The sequence below is a fragment of the Salminus brasiliensis genome, chromosome 9 (genome assembly GCF_030463535.1).
Source record: "Salminus brasiliensis chromosome 9, fSalBra1.hap2, whole genome shotgun sequence".
NCBI lineage: Eukaryota > Metazoa > Chordata > Actinopteri > Characiformes > Bryconidae > Salminus > Salminus brasiliensis.
The window spans coordinates 14,644,875-14,670,224 of NC_132886.1; the positions used below are offsets into that span (position 1 = coordinate 14,644,875).

A 25,350-nucleotide genomic window follows, 5' to 3' on the forward strand; every position below is an offset into this window, starting at 1 on the left:
GGTGGAATACAGCTAGGATTTTAATGGGTTATTTGTCATATGACGTCAAATAAAATATGTATTTCTTGTTTTACACTAAATTTCCTTTAAAATGTAACTAGTTTTATGTCCCATCACGCCCACCTACTATCAAGAGGAAGCTCTCAACTATCTGCCCTGGAAATACGCAAAGTAACAAAATAATGGAAAATGTTTTATGATTAATGTCTTTAAAAATGTAGGGTTTTTTTTTGTTTTGTTTTTGGTAGACCCTTGATCTTATGTTCCAATTAGCTGAGTGAGGCATGTTATAGGGCCTTGCTTGAATAGAAACATTTTTATAATATATGGAAAGAATAAATAATAGTTGCCCAACCTAACATATCTGTTGTATCTTTTACACAATGGACACAATGGATAGTGAAGGGACTGAGCATTTATCAGTTACACAGAAACAACTTAAGTACAGATCTTCAATACAAACATGACTTATGTCCAGTGCCCAATACAGAAATACACTAACACAGCAAAGGCTGATGGAATGAGTGCGCAGTAGAGCGACTGGGAGGAAAGTGCCAGCAGAAGCAGCAGCAGCAACAGACAGTGGAGCTGTAGAACTTATGTAAGCTGGGTATATTTTAAGTTGGCATGGTTGGATTGGTTGCAGGATCGGCTCAGGCCAAGCCTTCACCTTAAATTGTGCTGGAAGATATGTCAGGACACAGTTATTCTTGTCTTGAGATTTGATCACCGCGTTTCAAATATGAGGCATTCAGTACATAGCTTCAGTGTCAGTTATTATGAAATCATCTGTAGCTCTGTTAATCATTTTGGACAGATCTAATATTTTATTTTATTTTAATTTATATACTTGCAATATGATACTGGCCTAACAGAGACAAATTCTTGGTATGGATGGATTTATGGGTGGATATGGGTGGATCGAGGGTGGATCGAGTTTTACATATGTAGAATTAAGACACCTTTACCTTTGTCATTTGGTCTTTACTTTAATACAATATTGAAAGATGGAGGTTTTAATATTGGCACAAATCCAATCTTTTCCATCATGTATGACCAAGATGTGTTCTCTGTGTGGCGGTGTGAACAGCAGAAAAACACACTGAATCTGATATTTCTAATTCCAATTTGGGCCTCTTTCATATGTGGTATTGATATCCAATATGTGGCAATGCAACTGGCAATAATAGCCAGATCAGAATTCATGTGACGTTTACATTAATCCAACTCAACATTTGCTGAGGAAAAGGGGAAGCGGACGACAGCAGTAAGGGAGGTTTTGGACTGGCAGGATAAAAAAATATTAAAAATGTTTAAACAAACTTAGAAGGCAAATATAAACCGCTCCATGTTTTAAAAAAATGTCTGAAGACATGTCTGAACGCGGGCACAAAAGAACGTGGCTGCAGTGCCAGAGGAAAATAAAAAGCTTTAAAATGAAGTTTAAAGAAACCAAAGAAGTGGCCACAGCAGAATAATACGCCTGTGTTACAGTGAGACTGGACGCTCTTTCGGTCATAAGCCCAGCTGTCAATCAACTCCTTTACAGCTGTGATGCTGGTGAAGATGAAACCTGAAACTCTTTTGTGCATGTGTGTCAGATGAATGTTGGATATAGGTCACATAAAAAACTAAAGTCTAAAAAGCCTGGCTTTGGGGAGAAAATCAGATTTGGTCCACTTTACCCGCTGTGTGAAAGTAGCCTAAGTTTGGTTTGCTCTTGGTTGTTAAAGTGAGTGTTATCACCATGGTAGGAACTTTTTTACAGCGTCCAAGGTATTAAATCTAACTAGAGACTGCATATTGGCATTGATGGACATCAGTATTAGTCCAATATCAGCAGAAAATGCTGGATCAGAAATCTGGGGTAAATAAGAATAAATCTGATCTGATTCTGTGTACTATTTTTTTCAGATGTAATAGAAACTAAATAAACATAAACATTAGCTATAATTCCTATCTGGAAATTTAGGTTTCGGTCTTGTCAGCATCTATAGCAACCTATTGAAACAGTCTAATCAAAACAAGCTGTTTCAAGTTTGTAAGACAATTACTATGGAGTACCTCTACTGAGGATACTCTGAAGAGCTTGTTATTCATTATCCTTTAATACATTGGAAAATATTGTAAAATTGATCATTATGCCAATACCATCCAGCAGTAGATACAGCAGCATCTACACCCTGAGAGCCACCACTGTGAAAATTATAGCTTTCACTGCACTTAACACACCTGATTCAACTCATCAGCAAATTCCTAAGCCTGATTTAGGTGTCAACTCCAGCAGGAGCCACAATGAAAATGAAGAACCGTTGGCCTCAACAACCCAATCTGAATGACTCGGGTCTGTGCTACCTTTTGTCTGTCATATTTAACCATTTACATGCCATATTGGTGTGCATTCACTACGGCTGCATAATGTATAACTAATAAGAGTCTAGATAGAATTGACTTTTTACTGTCTTTACACTGAGGAACAGTGACATTGTACATGTGTTTGCATGGGTTAGGAAGGATATAATGGAAGCCACAGCTCTGGAAAAGAAGCTGCTTCTATTGTAGTCTGATGGTGCAGTACTTTATTGTCCTGAACCGTTTACCTCACTGGGTTGGGAACCCTTTTCCAACAACACGCTAGGCCGCCTTTACCACACAATGCAGATCCTTTCGTTCTGTGACCGGGCAGCTGGCAAACCACACTGTGACACACTTGGTTAGGATGCTTTCAGTGGTGCTCCTGTCAAGTGCCACCAATAGTTTCTGTGGGAGCTTGGCCTGTTAAAGAAAAGCTTTTGTTGAACTTTTTTGACCAGGTGTGAGGTGTTGGAGGTATCATATCAGCTGTTTCAACACATAGACTCCAAGGAACCCTAGGCTTTCTACCATTTACACTGTTTCTCAATGTACATGGAGGCAGTGGTCATCTGTTTCCTTTGTTCTCCTGAAGTCTCTTTTGTCTTAGAGGTGTTTAGGAGCATGTTGTTGTCCTTACACTTTGGCCAGATGTTCCACCTCGAGCATGTAGCCCATCTCCATGTTGTCTGCAATGATTATTAATAGCGAATCTATTGTGGTGTCACTTGCAGTGCTAATGATGACTGTGCATTGTCCGCATCCTGATCAGTCCCAGAATAATTCTGTGGGTGTTTTAAATAGTTAAGTCATCCAGCAAATATAAAAAACACAGGCAATTTTTTCAGTGCTGGAAAGGGTGTATCATAACTTCGAGATGTAGAAATGAAATCACAATAAGATACTTTGTCCATATTATGCAGCCATAATTATCAGATTTATGGGATGGATGGATGGATGGACAGATCAGTGGTTGGATGGATGAATGGATGGCTAGGTAGATAGACAAGTAAGAATATAGAAGATAGAAGATAGATGGACGGGCGGACGGATGGATAGAGACACACATGTCTAAAGACAGACAGACAGATAGGTAGATAGATAGATCAGTTGAACAGAGACAGGTAAGTGTCCAGACAGACAAACAGATGAACGGATGGTTGGATAAACAGACAGACAGACAGGTAGATAGACGTGTTGATCAATCTGTTCAGTTGAACCTGTTGACCTCTCAGTCTGGTCAGTGCTGTGCCTCCAGGGCTTTGTGTGCGGTCCAGTGTGTTTTATTTGTTTTGCATGTATGAGTGTGTGTTTGTGTATGGATGTGTGTCTTGGTACACGACACACTGTCTCCTTTCGTTTCTAAGAAGGGTGTAATCTGTGTGTGTGTGTGTGTGTGTGTGTTTCACTGTTGCTGGGTTAAAAACAGCAGGGATAGATTGACATGCTTTATGAGACACCCTGACCAGAGCATCTTCTATTACCCCTCTCCCTCTCTATCTCGCTCCCCCTCCCCCCTCCCCCTCTCTCCCATATTTCATTTTTCATTCCTCTGACTACACTTTCAAATTATATTCAAATTTGAACTTTGTCTTTAGGGCACACACACACTAAATACCTCACACACCCTGAATTGCAGCATCTATGGGTGAAACATAGGAAAGCAAGCAGCAAAGGAGAGGACTGTTGTCATATCTTGGGTTTACTTTTGTCAAGCATTCATAAATATCTGCAGAACTGCTATGCTTAAACTGTGTGTACACATTTGTGTGTGTGTGTGTGTGTGTGTGTGTGTGTGTGTGTGTGTTTAATGAAACTGTCTCCTGCCTGGTGTTCCTTTACAAGCCCTTTGCTGGCAATCAAAGACTAGGGTTACAGGCAGGGTTACAGGCAAGTAGTAGGTCAAAGCAGAGCAACAGTCTGTTAATAAGTGGATTTCAGAATAGTTTGTGAATGTGTGCCTGTGTGTGTCTGCATGGTACACACACTGTGCCAAACCCGAAAATCCCTAGTCAGCATTCCTTTATTATATAATTGCTCAATAGCCACTGCTCTTCAGGTTCAGAACTTGCAAAACTCTGCCATTGCCCTTGAGCAACAGTTCTCTCTCCCCCAAAACCAAACCAGCAGCAGATCTGCTGACTACAGCAATACCGCTGATTGAAACTGGACGACACTAAATGACATGGAGAGTCCAAGAATGTGCTCTACAGAGCATTACTGACAAAACAGAAGTTAAAACATAGTCTATAATCTATTGTAGATAGGGGGATGTTTAGCAACTGAATTATATTTGTACATTCCAGAGACAACAGTTGTGAATTAATGTGAATAAAAAAATAGTTTTTACTGTTTTCTGAAAATAATACTTATGTGAGATACTCATGCACGTCATGAACTTCATGAAGGCTCACAAAATCATAACTGGACATTAGTACATTTAACATTTAACACTCCCACCCACAGACATTAGAGGATAGGATAGTTTGGCACAGACCAACTTGCCCCCACACACACACACACACACACACACACACACACACACACACACACATATATATATATATATATATATATATATATATATATATGTATGTGTGTGCATAAGAAACTTTCAATAGACGTCAATGGAGCATTTCTATTGGTCCACTGATCAAATTGTGCCACGCTGGAACTGTCTGTCTTTGGACTATGTCCGAAATAATTGGCTGGGCAGTGATAAGATATGTAATGTCCCCAGGGATTCATGCATATTCAAAAACCTCTAAACTTTACAAGTAAAAAACTTAACGTTCAAAGGGAAAGCAATGTAAAAAATGGAGATACAGGATTTTTGTATGACAGTGATGATATGTGACCAGTAAATGATACTTATATGAAATATATGCCCAATCGTTTATGCTACATAAAAATAAAATACAGGATCTCAGTACAGATCTTTTTACATTAGTTTCCACTGAAAGTTAAGAAGGCTTTTTCCTCCTCCTGTCACGTTGCCATTTAGAAGATTTTTGTTCTGACAGTTACAACATAATCTTGTATAGTTGTGACCCATTCATTTGACATGAGACGCCAATGTCAACGACTTGTGTCCTGAAACTGCGTCCCGAACGCTGTGCTGCAGGCTAAGTCTAAAAAAACACTATGATGCGTTCAAACAACCCCTCAACTTCTGTAGATTCTGCTTCACTTGAGGAAGGCGAAGCATGCAGAGATTCTAACAGCGTCTGTAAGTGTTGTAGAATAGGATGAGGAGATATATTGGCCATGTGGAGTGTGTGTGTGTGTGTGTGTGTGTAGGAGAGTAAGAGTGTAAGTGTGTAAGATATGTTGAAGGGCTGATTTACGTTTTTGCAAAGCCTTTGGCAGAATGTGGTGGAACTGCTTAAGTGAGAAAGCGCACAGATGATTCAGCAAAACTGAGTGTGTGTGTTTGTGTGTGTGTGTGTGTGTGTGTGTGTGCGCAAACATGAGTGTGAGCGTGCTTGTATGCAGACGTGTGTGTGGAAAGTATCTTACCCACTTTGCTCATTTCGGCTCTCTATGCCCCATTCATTCAACCCCAGTACAGGACATCCCAAGTTAGCCATCATCCACAGTCTTCAACCAACAGCAGAGATACAAAACCCTCAGAACCTTCAATGGAAGTCATGTAAAAAGATTTTATTCCTTGGAGCATTTTGGAGCATTGTTATTGGTCCATTCATCAACGATTGCCAGATTCAACAAATATGGAAATTAAATTTTTTTGCATGACATTGTCAGTATGTGCTGTGATTTTCATGGGGACTCCTCTGTTAATTAGTTTCCGTCCTGAACGGCCAGGCCTGTGTTTTTCTTGCTCGTCCTCTGAGAAAATAACAAGCAGACTTGCCTCCTGTCGAGATTCACATCTCTGTGTTTGTTCAGGCAGATGGCGACTCTCGTTGGAAAACTCGTTGGACGCTGCCACCTGCCGTAGTTAGTCCCAGAGGGCACATATATTCTCCAGGATCCTCCAATAGATATTAAACACTTTCTGAATTGTAAGTGTCTTGGCCAGGTCTCCATTGAAAACCAGATTGTAATCTCAAGGGACCTCCTGCTTAAATAACAATTAAATAATAGAAAAATGTAAACTCACAGAATTAAAAATAAGTTTTTATGAACTTTGCTTTGGCCCACACTGAAATAATGCTGCGTTCTAGGGGTGTCGAAAACTGGAAAATATTGAACAGCCGACGAAAAGACTCTATCGTTGCCTTTAAGTCCACCTTGTACGGAGAGCAAGTATACTTATAATTATCATCGTTTTTTACAACAAAACAAAGAGCACAGTATGAACAACAGGTGAGTGAGACTTTCATCCCGTAAGAAGTATCAGTAGCATGTAACCACTAAAAATCGACAGTAGTGTTTGTGTGTTGCTGCTAAATAACTAGGAAAGTTGTGTCTCATCTGAAAATCCGAGTTTGTGGTGGCGTTGCATGTGCGCTCATCTGGTAAATCCGATGTTTTCAACATGACTTGAAGGCAGCATATGATACAGAAGTTTACGAGATGTGACGTATTCCCCAACCTTTTACCTTTTACGTATGTTCTTAAGTTCAGTTTGTACTCAGGTTCTTTGTTAGTACACTTCTGCAATATGACTTCATTTCGTTTGATACTTCGCAGCGTTTGTGGGCGACACAGTGTTATTTTGGGATATTCTTCAGGTCTCTGTACTAAGAGTACAGCCACTGAACAGAGTATAGTGGTATTTACTGGTTAACTGTCTGGTACATACAGACTTCCGATGAGCACTTGAACGCTGCATAAGAGCTACCGTCTCTTTGACCGTTAGGACGCAACTGGGCTGCATTCGGCTGTGACAGAACGTTGCATTATAACGCAGTATGACATAAATGGCCCGTTCGATTACTCTCTGTGCAGCAAGCTGCAGAGACTGCATTTGTAGGGGACTTCAGTAGCCTAGTATCCATTGTGTGCTCTGCCTCTCACAACTGTTTAGTTAATACTGCTGACACACCCATCAGACGAGAGAAAACGCACCTCTGATCCCGCCACTCACCGTTTCACACAGTTTTCACAGGTCATTTAACTTGGAAACTGTAACAAAGCGGTGCACAGCGCTTTGAGACTCAGCAGCCCCTGTACAGCTCTGATACAATTATTGTGGTCTGGATGTGAGAGTTTTATCACTGAGGAGACGAGTAAAGTGTTCTAACAGACGTCTGATACATAAACTAATCCAGTCCCAATACACCCTTCTTACACTCCCTCTCTCGCCCTCTCTCTACTCCTCCCTCGTGCCTCTCTCCTTTTTCCATGCTGTTTGGAACTCCCCGTCTCTTAAAGGTGTGGCGCCCCCCCAAGCTTTTTCACATTTTTGTGTACTACTCTTTTCTGTAACAGTAACAACAATATGATAGACAACACCAAGGTGCACCTGTGTGAGTGTGAATGTATGCACAGTCTATCACACACACACACACACCTGAATAAACACGAAATGACATGTATGTCATATATACCTTGACAGGCTCCAGGGTAAAGGGAGTGTCACTGACATACTATCAGCAGAGCAAAGCTCACTCACACTCACACACACACACACTCTCTCTCTTACTCCCCTTCTCTTTCTCTCTCTCTTTCTCTCTCTCTCTGTCACTTAAATGTACATTCAAATACATATAAAGCCTTCCAGACATTCCGTCTGTACTCCAGAGGCATTACATATATGCAGTGCTACACAGAACAGGTCATGACTCTGAATGTTTCACACACACACACACACACACACACACACACACACACACACACACACACACAGTGTTACATTATGATCAAGCCAACTTAAGTAATTGAGAGGCTGACTCAGACAGACCGATAAAACACGTCACAGACCAGACACACTCACACACACACACACACTTAGAGACAGAACGAGAGACAGAAATTAACGAGAGAAATCGTGAGACAGCATGAGAGTAAGAGAGAAAAGAAGGGAGACAAATAGAAAGTGAGAGAGGAAGAGAAATAGAAGAGGAGAGATAGAGAGAGCATGAGAGAGAGCAATAGAAAGAGCTAGTGCATGTGTGAGAGAGAAAGACGGTGAGAGAGAGAGAGAGAGAGAGAGAGAGAGAGAGAGCAAAAGAAAGAGAGAGATCCCAGGGGCACTGTTAAATTGATTAGTGCACAGATGGAGAAAAGCATGAGGAAATGAGAGAGATAAATGATGGGATGGACAGACAGACAGACAGATAGAGAGAGAGAGAGAGAGAGAGAGAGAGAGCAAGCGAGAGAGGGAGTGAGAGAAAGCGAGTGAGAGAGTGGGCTATACTGTATCTCATTACTGCTCTTAAGAGAGGAAGTCCATCCTACTGCTACAGCAGGAGCAGCTGGGCTGTCAAGGGCACCACTGACACACATTATGTGTGTGTGCTTATTTTATTTCCAATGCATATCACATAATGTGTTTGGGCCTATAGCTGTTCCTATGTCTGAATCTGCTTGTGTGTGTGTGAGTGTGTGTACATTGCACATATTTGTGCGTCTCTGTATTAAGCCAGGGTTGCCAGAAACACACGTAGGTGTGTGTGTGTGAATGCCACTGTCAGTGTTAATGTCACCGTCTTCCCTCTCCTCTTAAGATTGTTTGTTTGCCGTGCTAAGTTGCCATGTTCTGGATAGCACAGCTTGTTCTGAGAGTGGCTAAATATAGCGTGCTGCAAGAATGAACAGAGGTTGGGGGGGGGGCTTTTTACAATTAGAGCACAGGGCACAGGGCCTGATTGATTTGCGGCCCTCGTTCACTGAGCTGTTGTCTAGGTTATGGGCTGTTTAACAGTCTACTCAGTGGGGTCAAATACACTGATACTTGTTCCCCAGTCAATCATTTCTGTTCTCTGTATAAATAGTACAGTCAGCATGCTGCCAATGTCCTACTGCCAAATCGTCTGCGCTGGATTTATTGCAAAATCATTACGGCCGCGTGGCCGACTGCTGGTCAGCGCAGCCGTTTTCCACATCGTCCCCAGTGAGATGTTCAGTCGTGCTGTGTTTGTTGCACTGAATGCTGGAATAAGTTTAGAGGAGCTTACAGATGCAGACCAAGCCTTCATAGAGTCTCTTCATAGAGTCTCTCCAGCTGTTCCTGTACTGTTTGGATTTGGTATGGCGATAGGGGCATTAGGGTAAGAACATCTGTAGCTCTGTGGAGAGATGGCACTTCAGGTGCATGGCCCGTTAGAAGCTGATGTGTTAGAAGCAAAACAGCTTTGACCTGTTGAAGCATGGGCTCCACAGAACCTCTAAAGGTGTCCTGCGGTCACCAGGCCATTAGCAGCAGATCCCCTAAGCCCTGTCCAATCATGCATCAGTGGGTGCCCATGACCCTGTTGTCAGTTTAGCAGTTGTCCTTTCGTGGAGCAGTTCTGACCACTGCATACTGGGAAAACCCCACAAAATCTGATGTTTGGACATGTTCTAACCCAGTCCTAACCACTTCCACAACCAACTGTTTACTTGATGCCCAATATGTCAAATACATTGACCCGTCATTGGTTTTAATGATATTAGATTAAATGATGCAATTGCCGAAATACATTCATATATCATCTATCTGCCATAACATTAACATTGACATTATCTGTCAGGGGGCAAGTGAACAGTCAGTCAGATTATGTTTTCTAGACGACTGGAGGGTCAGAACATCTTCCAGACATCAGGCAGGTCTAAAGTGTTTTTCCTGAAGTGGTCCAAGAAAGGACAACCCATCATGGGCAGCTATGATGCATGATGCAATCCCTGGAGGCCCCACCTCATAATTCACAGGACTTAAAGGATCTGGTGCTAAAAACTGATTTGTTGCCAGATACCACAGGACACATTCAGATGTCTTGTGGAGTCCACGTCTTGAATGCTCAGATCTGTTGTGGCGGCACAAGGGGGACCTACTTAATATTAGTGTTAATGTTATGGCTCATCTGTGTGTGCATAAAAAAATCTAAACCTATGTCTGTGTAATGTGTATTCTTGGCGATATCTCTGTACAGGACATGAATGTGGGCAGGACAGGACGCCCAGTGAGAAAACAAACAGCGGTGTCCACCACCGTTGGTCAGCAGTTACCTAGGAGCTATTACACAATATGTGATGTGATGACAGTGTGTTCCTCCGATTGGCTGTAGTGGATGCTGCTGTTTTGCATTTAGCGTACAGCCAGCGCGGGTCGGAAGTCAGCCCCAATTATTTATGCATCTTTTCCCAGCTATTATTTGAAATGAAGTAAACAGCAGCATCAGGACATATCAATTAGTATTAATATTATGACCGCAGCACTATCTGCAAACAGGCGTGTGGGGGTGGGGGCGGCCTACATTTAAACATTTTCCAAATCCACAGAATGTTCTACCTAAATTAGCCCACTGCTTACCCTGCTGTCTGGTTTTGTTTGTTCATTTTGAAATCACTCTCACCAGCTGTGGCACAGTAATGAGGGAAAATGGGGGGATATTAGTCACAGGAAAAAGATGGAGGAGTGGAGAGGTAGGGTCCACGCTGTTCTTCATTTCACCGGAGATGTTGGATAATCGTGTATTCAGTGCCCTCGCATGTTATTATTAAACTGAGTCCAGTTTAAACCGCATATACAGCCGATGTTGATTTTGTTCATGTTGCAAAGTCACGTTTTCAGACCACTTGTCCTTCATAGGCACACACACACCCATATACACTCATGCACTGTAATGCCTTGCCTTCAGCTACATGAGTCCTCAAATGTAATGTTCTTGCCATTGCTCCTGTGCACGAACATACAACATTGCGCGCACTGACAGACCCACATGCTCTCTCTTACAAGGTTACTGTATGTCTAGTCGGCCATTTGCTGTTAGCTTTATAGACACTTAACCCTCTTTAACTCAGATTAAAGAAGCCCTGAGAAAATGTCACAATGCAATTACACACGGTCACAGAGAGAGAGGAACCGCACAGGACGCTTCGTATCGATTTTTATAATACAGTATGCTCATATTACTGCTGATTGATTGTGTATCGTGAGGTCAGCTTGGCTCCTCAGCTTGACACAAAATCTTTACTTTTCCTGATGCCAGTTTTCACCACAGATGCTCTCGGCTAAGGGCACACAAACCCGGGAACCCTTAGTTCCATTGGAGACCAACAGACTTGTAGTACAAGAGACAATCAGGAGGCTCTTAGAGATTAATTACATGTTAATTGTACATTTTCAGCAGACTAATATACAGCTACTTTTTATACGCTACAACTGACGGAGGCCTGATATAAAAAAAAAAGTTAATGCTCTGGATTCAAATGTGAACAACAGCCTTTTATTGCTGTCATAACAAATCCCTTTCATTAGAAAACGCAGAATGTTCGAAAAGGCCAGAGGCCCTCAACATTGTCTGGACAGTGTAGAATTCTGGACTAATACAAATGAACTAAAATACATGGAATTGCATATCTTGCATTAGTTATCACTTTTGGTTTTGTTTACAGTGATGATATATTACAGTAGTGTAGCTTTCCTCTTTCTTTTTGCTTATTTTTAGCAATAACTGTGTTTATGTAATATATTTTTGGTGGATCAAATTGAGCAACAACACTGCCTCCCCTGTGGCAGACTAGGGTTCAGTCCGAAGAGTCCTTGCGCAGTACTCCTAACACTACATTCTCCAATCTGTATAACATGATTCAAATGTCCACTAAATGGACAAAAGTATTGGGACACATATTCATTCATTGTTTCTTGACCTGGCATTAGGCATGGTGCCAGTTCATGTTTAGCTGCTTCAGAGAGTCCTGTTTTATTGGCAGTACTTCTCTACAGGGACTAGACAAGCTGTAACAGCAATGGGTGCAACTGAAAGTAGCTGAATGCATTCATTAGATGCAGTGTCCACAAACATTTGGACATATTGTGTAAGTGGCTCTGGCTAAGAGAGTCAGCCAAATGCCATAATTGTCAATGTAAATGTAAAAGTCGCTGCATTTGAGTTGAAAACAGGGTGTGATGCTGCAAAAATACGATCAGAATGTCACACTACACTTTGCTGGAACTCACCCTGACTCCGAGACCCAAAACTCAACCAAAACATTTCTCTCTTCTCTTTTTCCAGAATGCTGATGTCTTGCCTGCCCTCCAGAATTCTGGGAACTGAAGTCCTGGAGCTCTCCCGCATGTTCAAGCGCAACTGCCAGAACCGGAACAGGGGAGAGGGAGGCGTGGTGTGGTGCGTGTTTGTACGCACAAGGTCCAGCACGCCTCTCGAGCACTTTCGAAAGAGACCTATGAAAAAATAAAAGAAGAAAGAAGTTCATCTCTGTTTTTAGTTTGACTTATTGCAGCAATCAATACGAACAAGTGCCAAAAAAGAACTCTCCTGCCTGCTGCCCAGATTGCTTTCGTAACAAACAAGCACTGTAGCCAATCAGAGGACGCGGCGAAGGAAGGACGCCTGCCAACCTGGAGCCAATGAGATCCGACAGTTGGGCGCACGGACAGTTTGGAGTTGAATACTCACAAAATGATTCAATCAGACAATTGCTGAACTTGGAAGTTCTCAATTCTTGAATATATTATACATAATTTGCAAAAAGAAAGTGCCTATTGTTTTTGATTGTAGTTGTTTCTGCTTGACTTTGAGGAACTGGTATGAACTTTCAGAGAGAAGCTTTTAATTCTCTATAGTGCTGGAAGTTAGCTGATGAGGAGGCGAAATCATCAGGAAACGAATGTCTGGGGTGGTACTATAGTGTAAATGGTTTAACTGATGATGATGATGATGATGATGTTTGTGTAAAAACACAAATAATGAACCACCCCTTCAAACAGCCTGTGATGTTATTAGCTAATTAGCATAGCAGCTTGAAAATAAGCCTCAATACCCCAAAGCTTGCCCCACTACTGACTGTCTTTCTCTGTACTCATTCTGTTCTTAGTTTAAAACGTAAATACATGCATAAACCCGTCCTTTTATCGGAACAGCTGCAATGCTGGACAGACTTTACAGTAGGAGCGTAACGTATACAAACATCATACCATAGTTTGGATGTCGGTGGTCGATCCGAGAACAGGAGAAACACAAAAAAATCCAAAAATTCAAATGGCTAACCTAGGTCTCTCTTTTTTATTGTTTTTTTTTTTTTTTTTGCAAGTTATTGTTTGTTCTACCTAGTGTTTACAGTCCTCCCTGAGGTAGTTGGCACAACCTGTCGTGTTTTAATCAGTGGAGTATAAATGTTAGCATGTTCAGTGCGTTTTCTGCACACATAGCAACATGATTTAAATAAGTTGGAAAAGACAAATACTTTATAAATACTTTATAAATAGTTGATTTTTTTTGTTTCACTGCAAACAGAATAAATATAAAGAATGAATCAGTACAGATAATTAAATGTACTGCATGTGAACCATATTCTACACATGACAGTGAGGAACGGAGAGGGAGGGAGAGGCAGAGGAGGCGTAGGAGAGTTTCCGGGTGGAACGTGCTTTTGAACTTTGGTAGATGCACCGTTAAACCTCTACTTTACAGTCAGCTGGCAGATATCCCGTTCGAACCGAAGAGAGAAAGTGTTACCTGTTGTAAGAAAGTCTCCTTTCACTTGCAAAGATTATAGAATATAAATGAATAATGCACTTTAAATTCACACAGGAACTCAGATCTGCCCTACAGCTGAGTTTTGTTTTGTCCAGCCTTGCAGCAGTTCAGCTACAAAAGGATACATTTGGTCATCCTGCATGGATACGTTCCTCCCATCTGTTTAATTCACCTCGTTCCTCCCACCTCACCCTCACTCTGTCTCCCTTTCCAAACGTTCAAGCTATGCAGTAGTACTTCAGTGCCTATCTGCCTCTCTGCATCTCTCTGCATCTCTCTCTCTCTCTCTCGTTGTTTCCCTACCTCCATCTCCCATATTTTTTGCTCACACTAGCGTAAACGGTAGCGTGTAACAGAATGGGCTATTTTTAGCCGCACTCCTGAGGTGGGATGTTTCTCTGTGATGGTACCTGCTGTTACTTACCTCATGCAGCACAAAAGGATGCTAGCTGAACCGGCCCACAGCCGGTACAGAGTGTACTAATGATCTGTCTTTCAGGTGGGAATGTGAAGGACAGTATATAAAGCCTGGTAAAAGTTCCCATTCGTGCTGATCTGAGGCCAGTTTAGCTTTTATTTTTCTTGTAGAAATACTGGTTAAGGTAAAGATCAGTGCTAAGAAAGCTGGCTTAAGGTCAACGTAAAAAGATGTGAAGTGAAAAGGTACCCTATTTTTGTGATATGTTAAAATAGAGAAAAATGCCAAAGCGTCTGATTCTGATCCCACCCCAATATATATATATATATGATTATTTTTTGGTAATTATTCATTCCCTGTCATAAATCTCAAAACTTGCTGTCTAATGATGATTAACCACCTTGTGAAAATGATTTGGGGTGTGTTTATTTGTAGGGTGGAGGCTGTTGCTGCACCATGACTTGCTTCTGAAAGACTTCATAATAGAGAAATAGAGGATGGGGTGTATGTATGTTAGTGTCGAAAAGAAAGAGCAGTTTATAATACAAATCCGTGCACACATTTGAAAATGAAGGTGCAATGCCACAGAAGAACTACTTTTGGTTCCATATGAACCCATGTTTGTTCACGAAATGAGAGTGAGAAGACCAGACCCTGAAAATGTTCTGCACACTCCCACATCTCTACTGCTAACATGGTTCTTTATATAATCGAAAGTTGCTCTTCTATAGCTATGGCATTGTTTACAGAACCATTTGAAGTACCTTTGTTTTTAAGAGTGTAGGCTTGCATTTATGTACATGTGTTGTGATCATAAATACTTCTCCCTCTAGTCTACGCTCTCCTGGGCAGCACCGGCCTATCCCGTGTTTGCCTGGATACTGTGCATAACAAATAAGCTTTATTGCATCCAGACTGGGCTCGCCGCTTCAGCACAGTAATCCGGAGCTACAGCAGGCAACCCCACATGCCCTGTGAGGCCTCACACACATTGTACTGTACAGCGCACGCCTCATCCATCTGTACTATACAATAGAAACCAGCCATACCAAGAATTTTGGACTGTGGTTCAGAACGGTAGAATCACCTTATAAAAGGGGAAGCCTACCCGAGTATGCAAATGAAAGCTTGCCTGTAACTGGAAATCGACCTGTGCATGCTCCGCCCACAAATGCAAGTTTTCATAGTGACTGTCGGGAAGCTATGAAGGACAAGCTTTACAAAACTTTGTCTTAAGCCCTAATTAACCTAATAAATTTAGACTGGAGTTGCTAGATCAATTCAAAGCTAACGTTAGTCTCAAAACGAAATGTGTATGTGGAGAACCTTTTAAAGGTTTAAAGAAGTTGATGTAAAGGTTCTTTAACAATAAATGTTAAAACAGTGGAACCACTAATGGTTCTTTTATGACATTGCTCAAAGAACCCTTTGTAGCTCCACTCATTCTGTCTTAGCAATGTGGCCTTTCACACACATACAGAATCAATTGATTCTGCACACACTTGTTTAACCTCACAACACTTGCTATGAAAGAATGACTTTGTGGGCGGAGCATTGATAAGTTAATCGGTGTGATGTCATTTGCATACTGTTCACTGGCTCATTTCCACTTATGACTTTCATACTATACTGGGCGGGGTTTCCTAAAAGCACCTTACCGTGAGCATCACAGTACCAGTCAAAAGTTTAGACACATCTGGTTGAATGTTTGCTGATCACATTAAACATATGATTACTTGAAACACCCAACTTCTTAACTACTTTTTTTCGTTAAAAAAAAAAACAAACAAACAAAAACACCCAATATGGTCACCCTTGCATTTGTGTCAAATGTTTTTTAAATGATGATCAGTACACTTCAACCTGGTGAGTCCAAACTTTTGACTGATGCAGTATATTGAACACTCTCTATTGGTTAAGATGATGATCTAACTATGAAGCTTGTTAGAAGCTGGGCCTTGTTTTCTTTTAAAGAGTAGATGTAGATATGATCCTGAACAGCAGTTAGAGGCCTAAGAAAGTCAAGCTGACCTGTTGTCAGGACATACCTTCAGACCTTATCTTCTTAAATCTGTACCAGTAGATCTCATTATCCATAATCTTCCCATGGAATGCTTGTGATTTGGGTCTCGGTGGTTTCGCTGAGATGTTTGTGAATGTCAATTTACCACTGAAGTCTTTGAGAAAATCTAGTTATGAGGCGACAAACACCAACTCCCTCAGGAGGCAGCGCACTCGTAAGAGGATACACAGTATTGTGTAGAATAGCATACAGATGGTTTTGATACTGATGTTGTACAATTTTATATGTTTTGGAGGGGGGCGGGGCATTCCCAGTTTTTTGCTGCTGGTTCTTACTACGGTATTTTTGTCTTAGGGGAGTAGAGCTTACCATCAGGGTCCTGGGTGATCTTCTAATGCGCTAGAGTTCTTGTTTCCTGTGATTCAGAGACCTTCATGTCACATCGCTTGAAAGAATAAGGGCAGTGTGAGTTGCAGACTTGTGTTATTCATGTTTGTTGATGGTCTGTTAAAGAAATCATATAAAAATGTGGATATTGTACATGTTCAGAGTGGAGATTTCTTGCGGACAGACATTTTGAAATTGGTGTCACACAAGGACATGTTCTACTTTTTGCACTTTGCCACAGAAACACTTGGCAGTCAAAAAAACATCTGTTTAAAACACGTAAAATATCTTTAATAAACAGAAGAGACATTTCTTAGAAGAAAAACATGGATACAAAGCTGAAGGTCACTACTTACATAGCATCTAATATTAAAGCTTTTAGCAAGCATTTGTATTAATATACCCAATATATAGGGTATGTTAATGTAGCCCTAGAAGACAGTCTCAGCCGCTGTTTATCATACATTGTTTACATTGCAGTGGCACTTTTAGCAGTAGGCTAAATAGTCCAATTAAAGGATTCAATGTGATGTCGATCAGACCATGTGCGGAATCCACAGCTCATTATTGAGCGCTAATGGATCTTAAAGCAAAGGAAATATGAGCCTAATATACAACAACAAGCCTGCAGCAGCTGAAAGCCAGGCTGATTCAGCATTAACAAGTCTGTGGTATCTGAGAATCCTTTTTATCTTTTATTACTGATTCTCTCCTTTAGTTACAGTCCCGTCTCTCGCTCTCTGCATGAAAGTGATGACAAGCCCTTCTTCTGCCGTCGAAACGCACAAGACGTTCATTATGTTCTGTGTGTGGTGTCTGGTGGCAGATGGTGTTCTCACCACAGAGATAAATCCATATTATGTCTATGGTTGTAACATTATCTCAGGTGAGTAACACACTGACCGACCACAAATCACGCGCTTCACACCTGGACCTTGTGTTTACCCTCACCATCCTTTTTTTTTTCCAAAGCTGAGGTAGCTGGTATAGAGCGTCCAGTTTCCAGAAGAAACCTGAGCTACTGGTTCTGATTACGTGATAAAGCTTAAGTAATTGACTGACATTCTCAGCGAATCAGCAGTGATTAACTGGCAGCTTGTGATGATAATGCATACTTCGGGTTCTTCTCTTGGTTCTGATTAGATGCCCTATTGTACTGGAAAAGTGTGCTTTGACTTGTGATAGTAGATTTTGCACTATACTGTATACAACCATTTTCAAAGGTTCTACAACAAACCATCTGCGAGAGTAAATTATTGTAGGAGCAGCATTCAAAGTTCTTTGAGTCAAATAACTGCAACCTTTACTAAAGAACCCTTGAGGAACCATTTTAAGGGTCTACAATAAGAAACAGAGCCCCTCATACACCCATTAGCATTAATGATGCATACACCAGTCAGCCATAGCTAACACCACTCTCCTTGTTTCTACACTCATTGCCCATATGATCAGCTCCACCTACCCTATAAGAACACTTTATAGCTCTATAATTACAAACTGTAGTCCATCTGTTTCTCTGCATACTTTGTTAACCTCCTTTCACCCCGTTCTTCAACGGTCAGGACCCCACAGTACCACCACTGCTGCCACACCATTGGCTAATGAGAAAGTTGCATGAATGAGTATGTGTACTGCTGTTCCTAATGCAGTGCTCTGTGAGTCTAAGTCTTAATACTTTAATTGGGCTTTGTACTGATGGTGTAATCCTGCATTAGTGCATGGGTGGTCACTGCACACACATAGCTTGCTCTCACAAACTTTAACATTGAGGCAATGCAGTTAGCTAAAATATACATGAAAGAGTCATGCCCAGGCAATGACAACACACTGATGGTAAGTAAAGGGGAGAGACAACTAACTCAATGATCAAACAGATGGTGCCAGGAGGAGAAATGGGAAAGTTTAACTCTACATTTCCAAGTTTTAATCTCTTTCTAAAGTTAAAGTAAATGTGTAAATAACAGATTGATTGAAGTCAAAAGTTAAAAAGAAGCAACATTAAAAGGCACTGAAGAAATTCTGTTGCTGTCAGATCAAAACCAAATCTCCAAAACAGCAACTTTACAAGAGAAGGAAAAACCCCTCTTAACTTCCAATGGAAGTCAATGTAAAATATTTTGTTCCACGTAATCTTGGAGCATTTCCATCCTGTCAATTTACCATGAAATTGTGACACAATATAAAGAATCTGTCATATTATGTCAAAAAGTGAAAAACGGCAAAGATGGATATCAGTGACAGCTACGATTTATATGATTTTGCTCAGGGGCTAAAAATGTCATTTTACACACCTATTTACAGTCAAACCAAGAATCAGCATGTCTAGCCACAATGTTAGCACAGTCCAACTTTTAGTTTTTAAAACTGCAACAAGAATTTTAGTCCTTGTTCTTTAGTATAGCTGTTAGTCCAGCTAGCTGAATGGCTTCATCAGGAATGCTAGGCTAGGGTCAGCTTTTAACCTAGCTGGTTAAAATAGCACCCTGAAGGTGCTTGTTTTCCACAGATGGAATTCCGTCTTTAACCCATCCGTGCAGTAAATACACATCGGCGAAACACACACAGTGATGGTGAGCACACATGCCTGGATAATTGGGTTCCCAGGGAGCAGAGAGGGTGAGGGGCCTTGCTCAGGATCTTGAACCTGGGTATTGAACCCACAACCCGGTCATCAATAGCCCAGAGCTTTAACCGCTGAGCCACCACTGTCCACAGTCCATACAGTGGTGTTACTGATGAACACAGTGCAGTGGGCATGAATGTCTCTGAAAATGTGAGACGTGAACCGCGGGCAAGAATGCTGGTGTTTAAATTTTAGGGCATAAATAAAACTAGTCATGACTGTTATGAAACATTTTAGGAACTGTTCTGGAATTGGCTCTTTTTACAGACCTCTTTTGATAATGTGGGATTTGCATTTGAATGAGGACACAACAGTGTTTGAGGTTCACAGTAGGTCACTTCTATATACGTATATGTACCTTAAATTCCCTTATCCCAATATGCCAAGTGTACATACAATTCCCTCTATGGATAAGCGGTAAATACAGTTCAGTTCTTGGACACCCCCATGGAAAAATCAGCCAACAGCTTAAACATGACTTATATATCGAATCTGGTACATTTATCAGCTTTTTGCCATGTCTAAGGCTGCACAACCCGAGTAAGCACCTCATGGGAAAATGAGAACAATATTAGCATAAAGCACCATCTCTAACCTTAGTCTTTTGCACAAAAATAGCCTTGTGTAACAATACACACGGCCCACAGCAGCAAAACACAAAGACTCCCATGTGCTGACCCCAGTGTATACCTCACCCAAACCGCTTGGGGCAAGGAAACATGGATCTGAAGGTATTCTGTCTCTGACCTGGTTATACATGTATCCCATGTTCTAGTTTCTCATCTCCAAGGTGCCCTACGGAAAGCTTCGAGTGTTAGATGGTTCTTTGAGCGTGTGAGAGAGAGAAAATATAGAAGATTCTTTATCAAAGTCCCAGGCGTGATACAACCTAATCTCCATCAACCATATCGGTAGCGTGCCACGGACAATAATATGAACTGATTTCCTTGTGCTTAGTAAAAGAACTGACAACATAATAACTGCAAAATCCTGCCAACAAGTCAACAAGTGTTCATTAGCACTGTTTATTAGCACTACAAATTACTGTCCAGATATTTGTGATGTGAAGGAGTCTATGATGAATAATGGAATAACTCTAAACAACCCCAAAAAATCTCCCCTTTTTTCCTTTTCTATTTTTAGTCATTGCTGCTCTTCGTCTCACTGGACGTTATATAAATATCATAAACAAACCTGACCCTTGGCCCACCAAATCGATTACACAAGTGCCCAATTTTTGCCCAAAAGTAAAGCTACTTTATTTCACCCTAGGGAGTTAGAGCCTCTTTGGAAGAGAAAAACAGAAGCAAAACACCACACACTTTTTCATAATTATTGCTTCCAGGCCTTACAAAACATGATGAAGCTGTTCCTTCATTACAGCTACTGTAGGCTACATTTTCGTACCCAGGCCTGTAGGAGTGAAGAGAAATGTACAAAACCAATGCACACATTAAAATGAAAAGACGCTGAGGATATCTCACAGCTACAATTCCCACAATTATGTCTGGAAGCTTGAAAAGGACGGTGCATTCGTTACCCTTTCACATCACAGCCATCATTTCCAACACCACAATCTCAGGACTGGCTGTACTGCAGGAAATCTTCCTGCTTTATTGCTTCCCTTTTGGCTCAGCCAAGCAGGAAGGTCACTGCCTGTGTGTGTGCGAGACAGAAAGAGCGATGGAAATAACCTAGAAATTGAGTATAACAACAGGGCAAGTCTGCATTTAGGCCTAATCTAAGACCTCTTTACTTAACAGGCTTGGCAGCTTGGGGTTTTTTCATACATCTCTTTTCTGCATATGCTCCTTACCCTCTGCGTTTGTGTAATTGTTCAGTTTTCTGTGCTTGCCCAGTAGTTACAGGCCAAACAAAGTTCAGCAGACACTTGTCTAGAGGACAGCAGCCACACAGTGCAGGCTCACTGCCCGTGACATGGGAGGTAATCATGTTTTAATGCATTTTAATACCCTGCCATTAGCCTCTGGTTGCCTCATTGACTTAATGTACTTAGCTAAACAAAAAGCGTTTTCTCCTTCTTGCCTCCTTTCCCGTCTCTCACTTCTCTACCTTTCACCATGGGAAATGTTTAGAGAGGGTTTAGATCATGTGGAGCAGTGAAGGAGGTCTTGAGTACACAGAGAGAGTGTGTTAAGACCGTGTTAAGAGCATTTAGCGCTGTATCCTCTTATAAAAGAGCCCCGTTCTTGGTTGGTTGGTATATTGCAGTGGGGAGCAACGTTGCCTTCCCTGTGGCAGACTTGGGGTATGATCCCCAACCAAGCTAACACACCAGGCTACACTAATCAAAGTCCTTGGGCAAGACTCCTAAAACTACATTCGCCTTCATGATGGGATTCAAATGTGGTCAATGATGATGTAAACATCCATGGCTTCCTCTATAGATATCTTTGTATACTTAATGGTGACATATCTGACATTTTAAACATTAATAAAGAAGCAAACAACTCATTTCTATTCTACATACATGGTGAAGTAAAGGCGTCCTGAGCAGAGAATGAGGTCTTATACTCTGTGTGTGTTCTCTGCCTTGTGTTCATAGTCGGCCCGGCTGTGCATGTATGTTAGTCCCACCCTGTGGAAATGTAGGCCCTCCCCATGAGACAAGACAGTGACCGTCCGCACAGCATCCCGACAGTGCTATGCTCTCAGTTTTATGGACGTTTGGAGCAGAATAGCTGCGATGCATGTGCAAAGCATGTCCTTTAGGGGTGGCTTTAAGAGTGAATTACACTTCCTGACTGTAGGAGGAGCCCATCCGGCAGCAGGGAAGACGGTAACTTGCTCTTACAGCCTACAACACTGAGACCAGGCAGTTAACTAAAATACATAATACACTGTATTAATCAAGTTCTCATAGGATAATCACTCTCCAACAGTTGCCAACAGCACAAGACTAAACTACAATAAGCTGATTCAACTCAAAGACCTGATTTAAACATACAAATTCAAAATACACATGTCCAAACGTTTGTGGACATGTCTCCTAATGAGTACCTTCCTCTACGTCTGACGCAGACTTGCACCCATTGCTGACACAGGATTTTAAATAAAATTCAGGGTTTTAAGAAGAAAAGTTTAAGATGGTGTATGATGGTGAACCTCTTGCGGACATACTGAGTTTTTACAGTGTGTGTAATCAGTGAGTTAAGACATGTCTGGTGTCAGAGGCTTGATTCTTTAGAGTTGCACTGGAGCTACGAGGCTAAAACAGTAAAAGGCTGTTGTAACTTGTTGGCGCTATTCAGAACTCTTTTGATTAAGGGTGTAGTTTAGGAAAGAATAGGCATTTTATAAACAACTGAGATCAGTTAACGGTTTTCCTGGAAATGATTTAGATAAGGACGTGTGTGAGTAGAGCTGATTTAATAGTAGTATCAAAGCCACAGCTAGCTGTACAGGGAAGAACAGAGGGGCGGGGGGAAAGGGGAGAGGCGTGCTGCCACTTCAGGGCCTCTAGATTTTATTTTTCCTGAAAAGATTGCCTGAGAACCCACAAACACATGGGACAGAATTCCCCCACAGCCTGTGTGTGTGCGTGTGTGTGTGTGTGAGAGAGAGAGAGTGAGAGGAAAAAAAGCGAGAGGAGAGAACAAGGATGAGAAAGAGGGAGGGATAGAGGGAGGGGTGAGAAAGCGACAGCATGGACATGTTCTTACACACATTGAAGAAAAACATGCAACAAGCGCATTTCAGTCTTGTGCTGAACGCTGGTGTATTGCAGAGCAGAAGCTGAAGCCCACCCTTAAGACCTGGTTGTTTGGGGGGGGGGAACAGTTCAAATCCCAGTCTTTGATTGTGGGGTGCTACAAGCTTTTTAGCAAAAGACCAAAAAAAAAAAACCTTCTTAAGAAAACAGAATGTTCCACTTTCCAGGCATTTATTGGGGGAGGGGCAGTAATCCAATGTACAATGCATGCAGTCATGATTGACAGAGCTCCCCCCATCCGCCCCTTCCCCAGTTTTTCCCCTTGCCTCATGCTGAGGCAATGTGGCAGTTGAGGATGGGGTGTAGAATAGGGGATTTCTGGCATGGTTTTGCCAAAAAGGAGAAGGTTAAGGGTCATACTTATGAATGGGACAGGGCCAACTTTGATTTAGGCCTGACACAGAAACAAGCTTTTATCAGACATTAGTGATGGGAGTGAATACAGCGTGCTGTTTTATCAACTGAGGAAAAATATCTTGATCTGTGTTTTGGGGAGCAGAATGTCCTTGTAAAAATGTTTGGACTATAAAAGTAATTTATTAGCAGTTTATGAAGTGACTATTTTAATACATCATTTGCCCTTAATCAGTTTTTAATGGACTACTAAAAATGTCAGCTGATAACTGATGATCTGTCAAGAAAGCAGTCAGGTCGTTAAGAACATAAGGAAAGAACCTGGGGGCGTGAATATTAACAGCGCTTGCCTTCATTCATTTTAACTTGCTCAAATATGTGCGCTTTTTTCCAGGTGCTTTTTCTGTACAATAGCCCTATAGTACTGATGAAAAACAAAATGAACCCAAAGAACTTTGAGAGCAGATTTTCCATACAGCGCACGCTCGCCACCTGGTGGATATCTTGCACACTCATTTCAGCTTACCCAGCACCCAGTACTCTCCTGCAGAATTGTCCTACTGGTACAATAATATCATCGTATTTTCTGGGCAAGAGCATGAAACCAAAATTACACAAAGTGGTGTAATTTAGTTTTCCCATTGCTTTTGCCCAATCAAACAGAATTCCAGCCTGCTAGACTTTTCTAAAAGTAAAAGAAAAAAATAGCAGGTCAGAAACCCACATCAGCAAACTGAACCCAGTTTTACAGACTAGGAAGTGATCAAGCATTTAGTTTAACTGAAAACTTCATTTGTAATGTTATTATTTTGGAAGCTGCTAACTGCTGATAAATGAAGGTGACTTAAAGGAATAGTTTGGTGAAAAAGCCAAGTAATGATTTATCACCCACCCCAGATGCAATTGGTCAGCCAAGCCCAAGTTTGGTTTCTAAAGTTTGCTTCTTTTGGCTCTCATCTCCATAAATGCACACTCAAACAGGTCTCTAAACACATTAAGATTTCCATTTGTTTGATACAGACAAATCAATGTGATTTAGAAGACAGTTGGAGTGATTTCGGAAACTAAGAAAAAGCTATTCTGCCCACTTGGCTCTTGAATGGCCAATATTGTTGTGGTAAGGTTTGGGACTATACAGTTAAAAGTATACATATATACAGTAGTATTAAGCCTTTCAGCTTTCCACCAGTAAAAACAGCAAACCTGACCAAAAACAGCAAACCTGACCAAAAATATACCAACTGTGCATCTGTGAGATTGATGTGACAAACCAAAACAAATGCAGAATAGATACTTAGTTTACACCTGGTCACTTCATGCGTCTGGCGTATCAGGATTATATCTGAATAAGGTCAAGCCACATAAAAATGCAAAGTGTAAACACAGCCAAGACGCATCTATGCCAGGTACAAATCCAATCACTCCATCCACTTCAGGAGGTGGTCTGAGACGCATCTGAGCCACAATATAGCAGTGTAAACACATCGGTCTATACATATTTACATATTCTGTACCACACGGCAATCAGATTTCAGTCTAACAGGAGACACATTTCACTACCAAGTGGAAATACATGCAGCGAAATTTTGTTTTCAGATACTAGTCACGTAAAGTAACCAGGTGTAAACATGGTCTAAGCTCCTTCTAGTATCTCTTATATTATATAAAGAAGCACATACCAGATATCAAACATCTCCTCCTTAATCTCCTACAGGACTATGGAACATTCTGTTAAAGACTGTGGAAAACAATGGAATTTCTAAAAGTAAAACTTTACAAAACATTATACTCACACTGCTACAAAAGAGCAAAAATAAGCAGTTTATTACTCGCTTTTACAACAACTCTAGG

General features: G+C 41.3%; 1 protein-coding gene across 2 annotated transcripts in view; it reads left to right on the forward strand.

Moving 5' to 3' along the window:
• The window catches only part of LOC140562129 (insulin receptor substrate 1-B), a 58,435-nt gene extending 41,495 nt beyond the window's left edge, over positions 1-16,940 (forward strand). For both annotated transcript variants that reach the window (XM_072687540.1, XM_072687541.1), the window contains exon 3: positions 12,477-16,940. In XM_072687540.1, the coding sequence (XP_072543641.1) occupies positions 12,477-12,484 (8 nt within the window). In that variant the 3' untranslated portion in view covers positions 12,485-16,940. The remainder of the gene's footprint in view (positions 1-12,476) is intronic.
• The last annotated feature ends 8,410 nt before the right edge of the window (positions 16,941-25,350 follow it).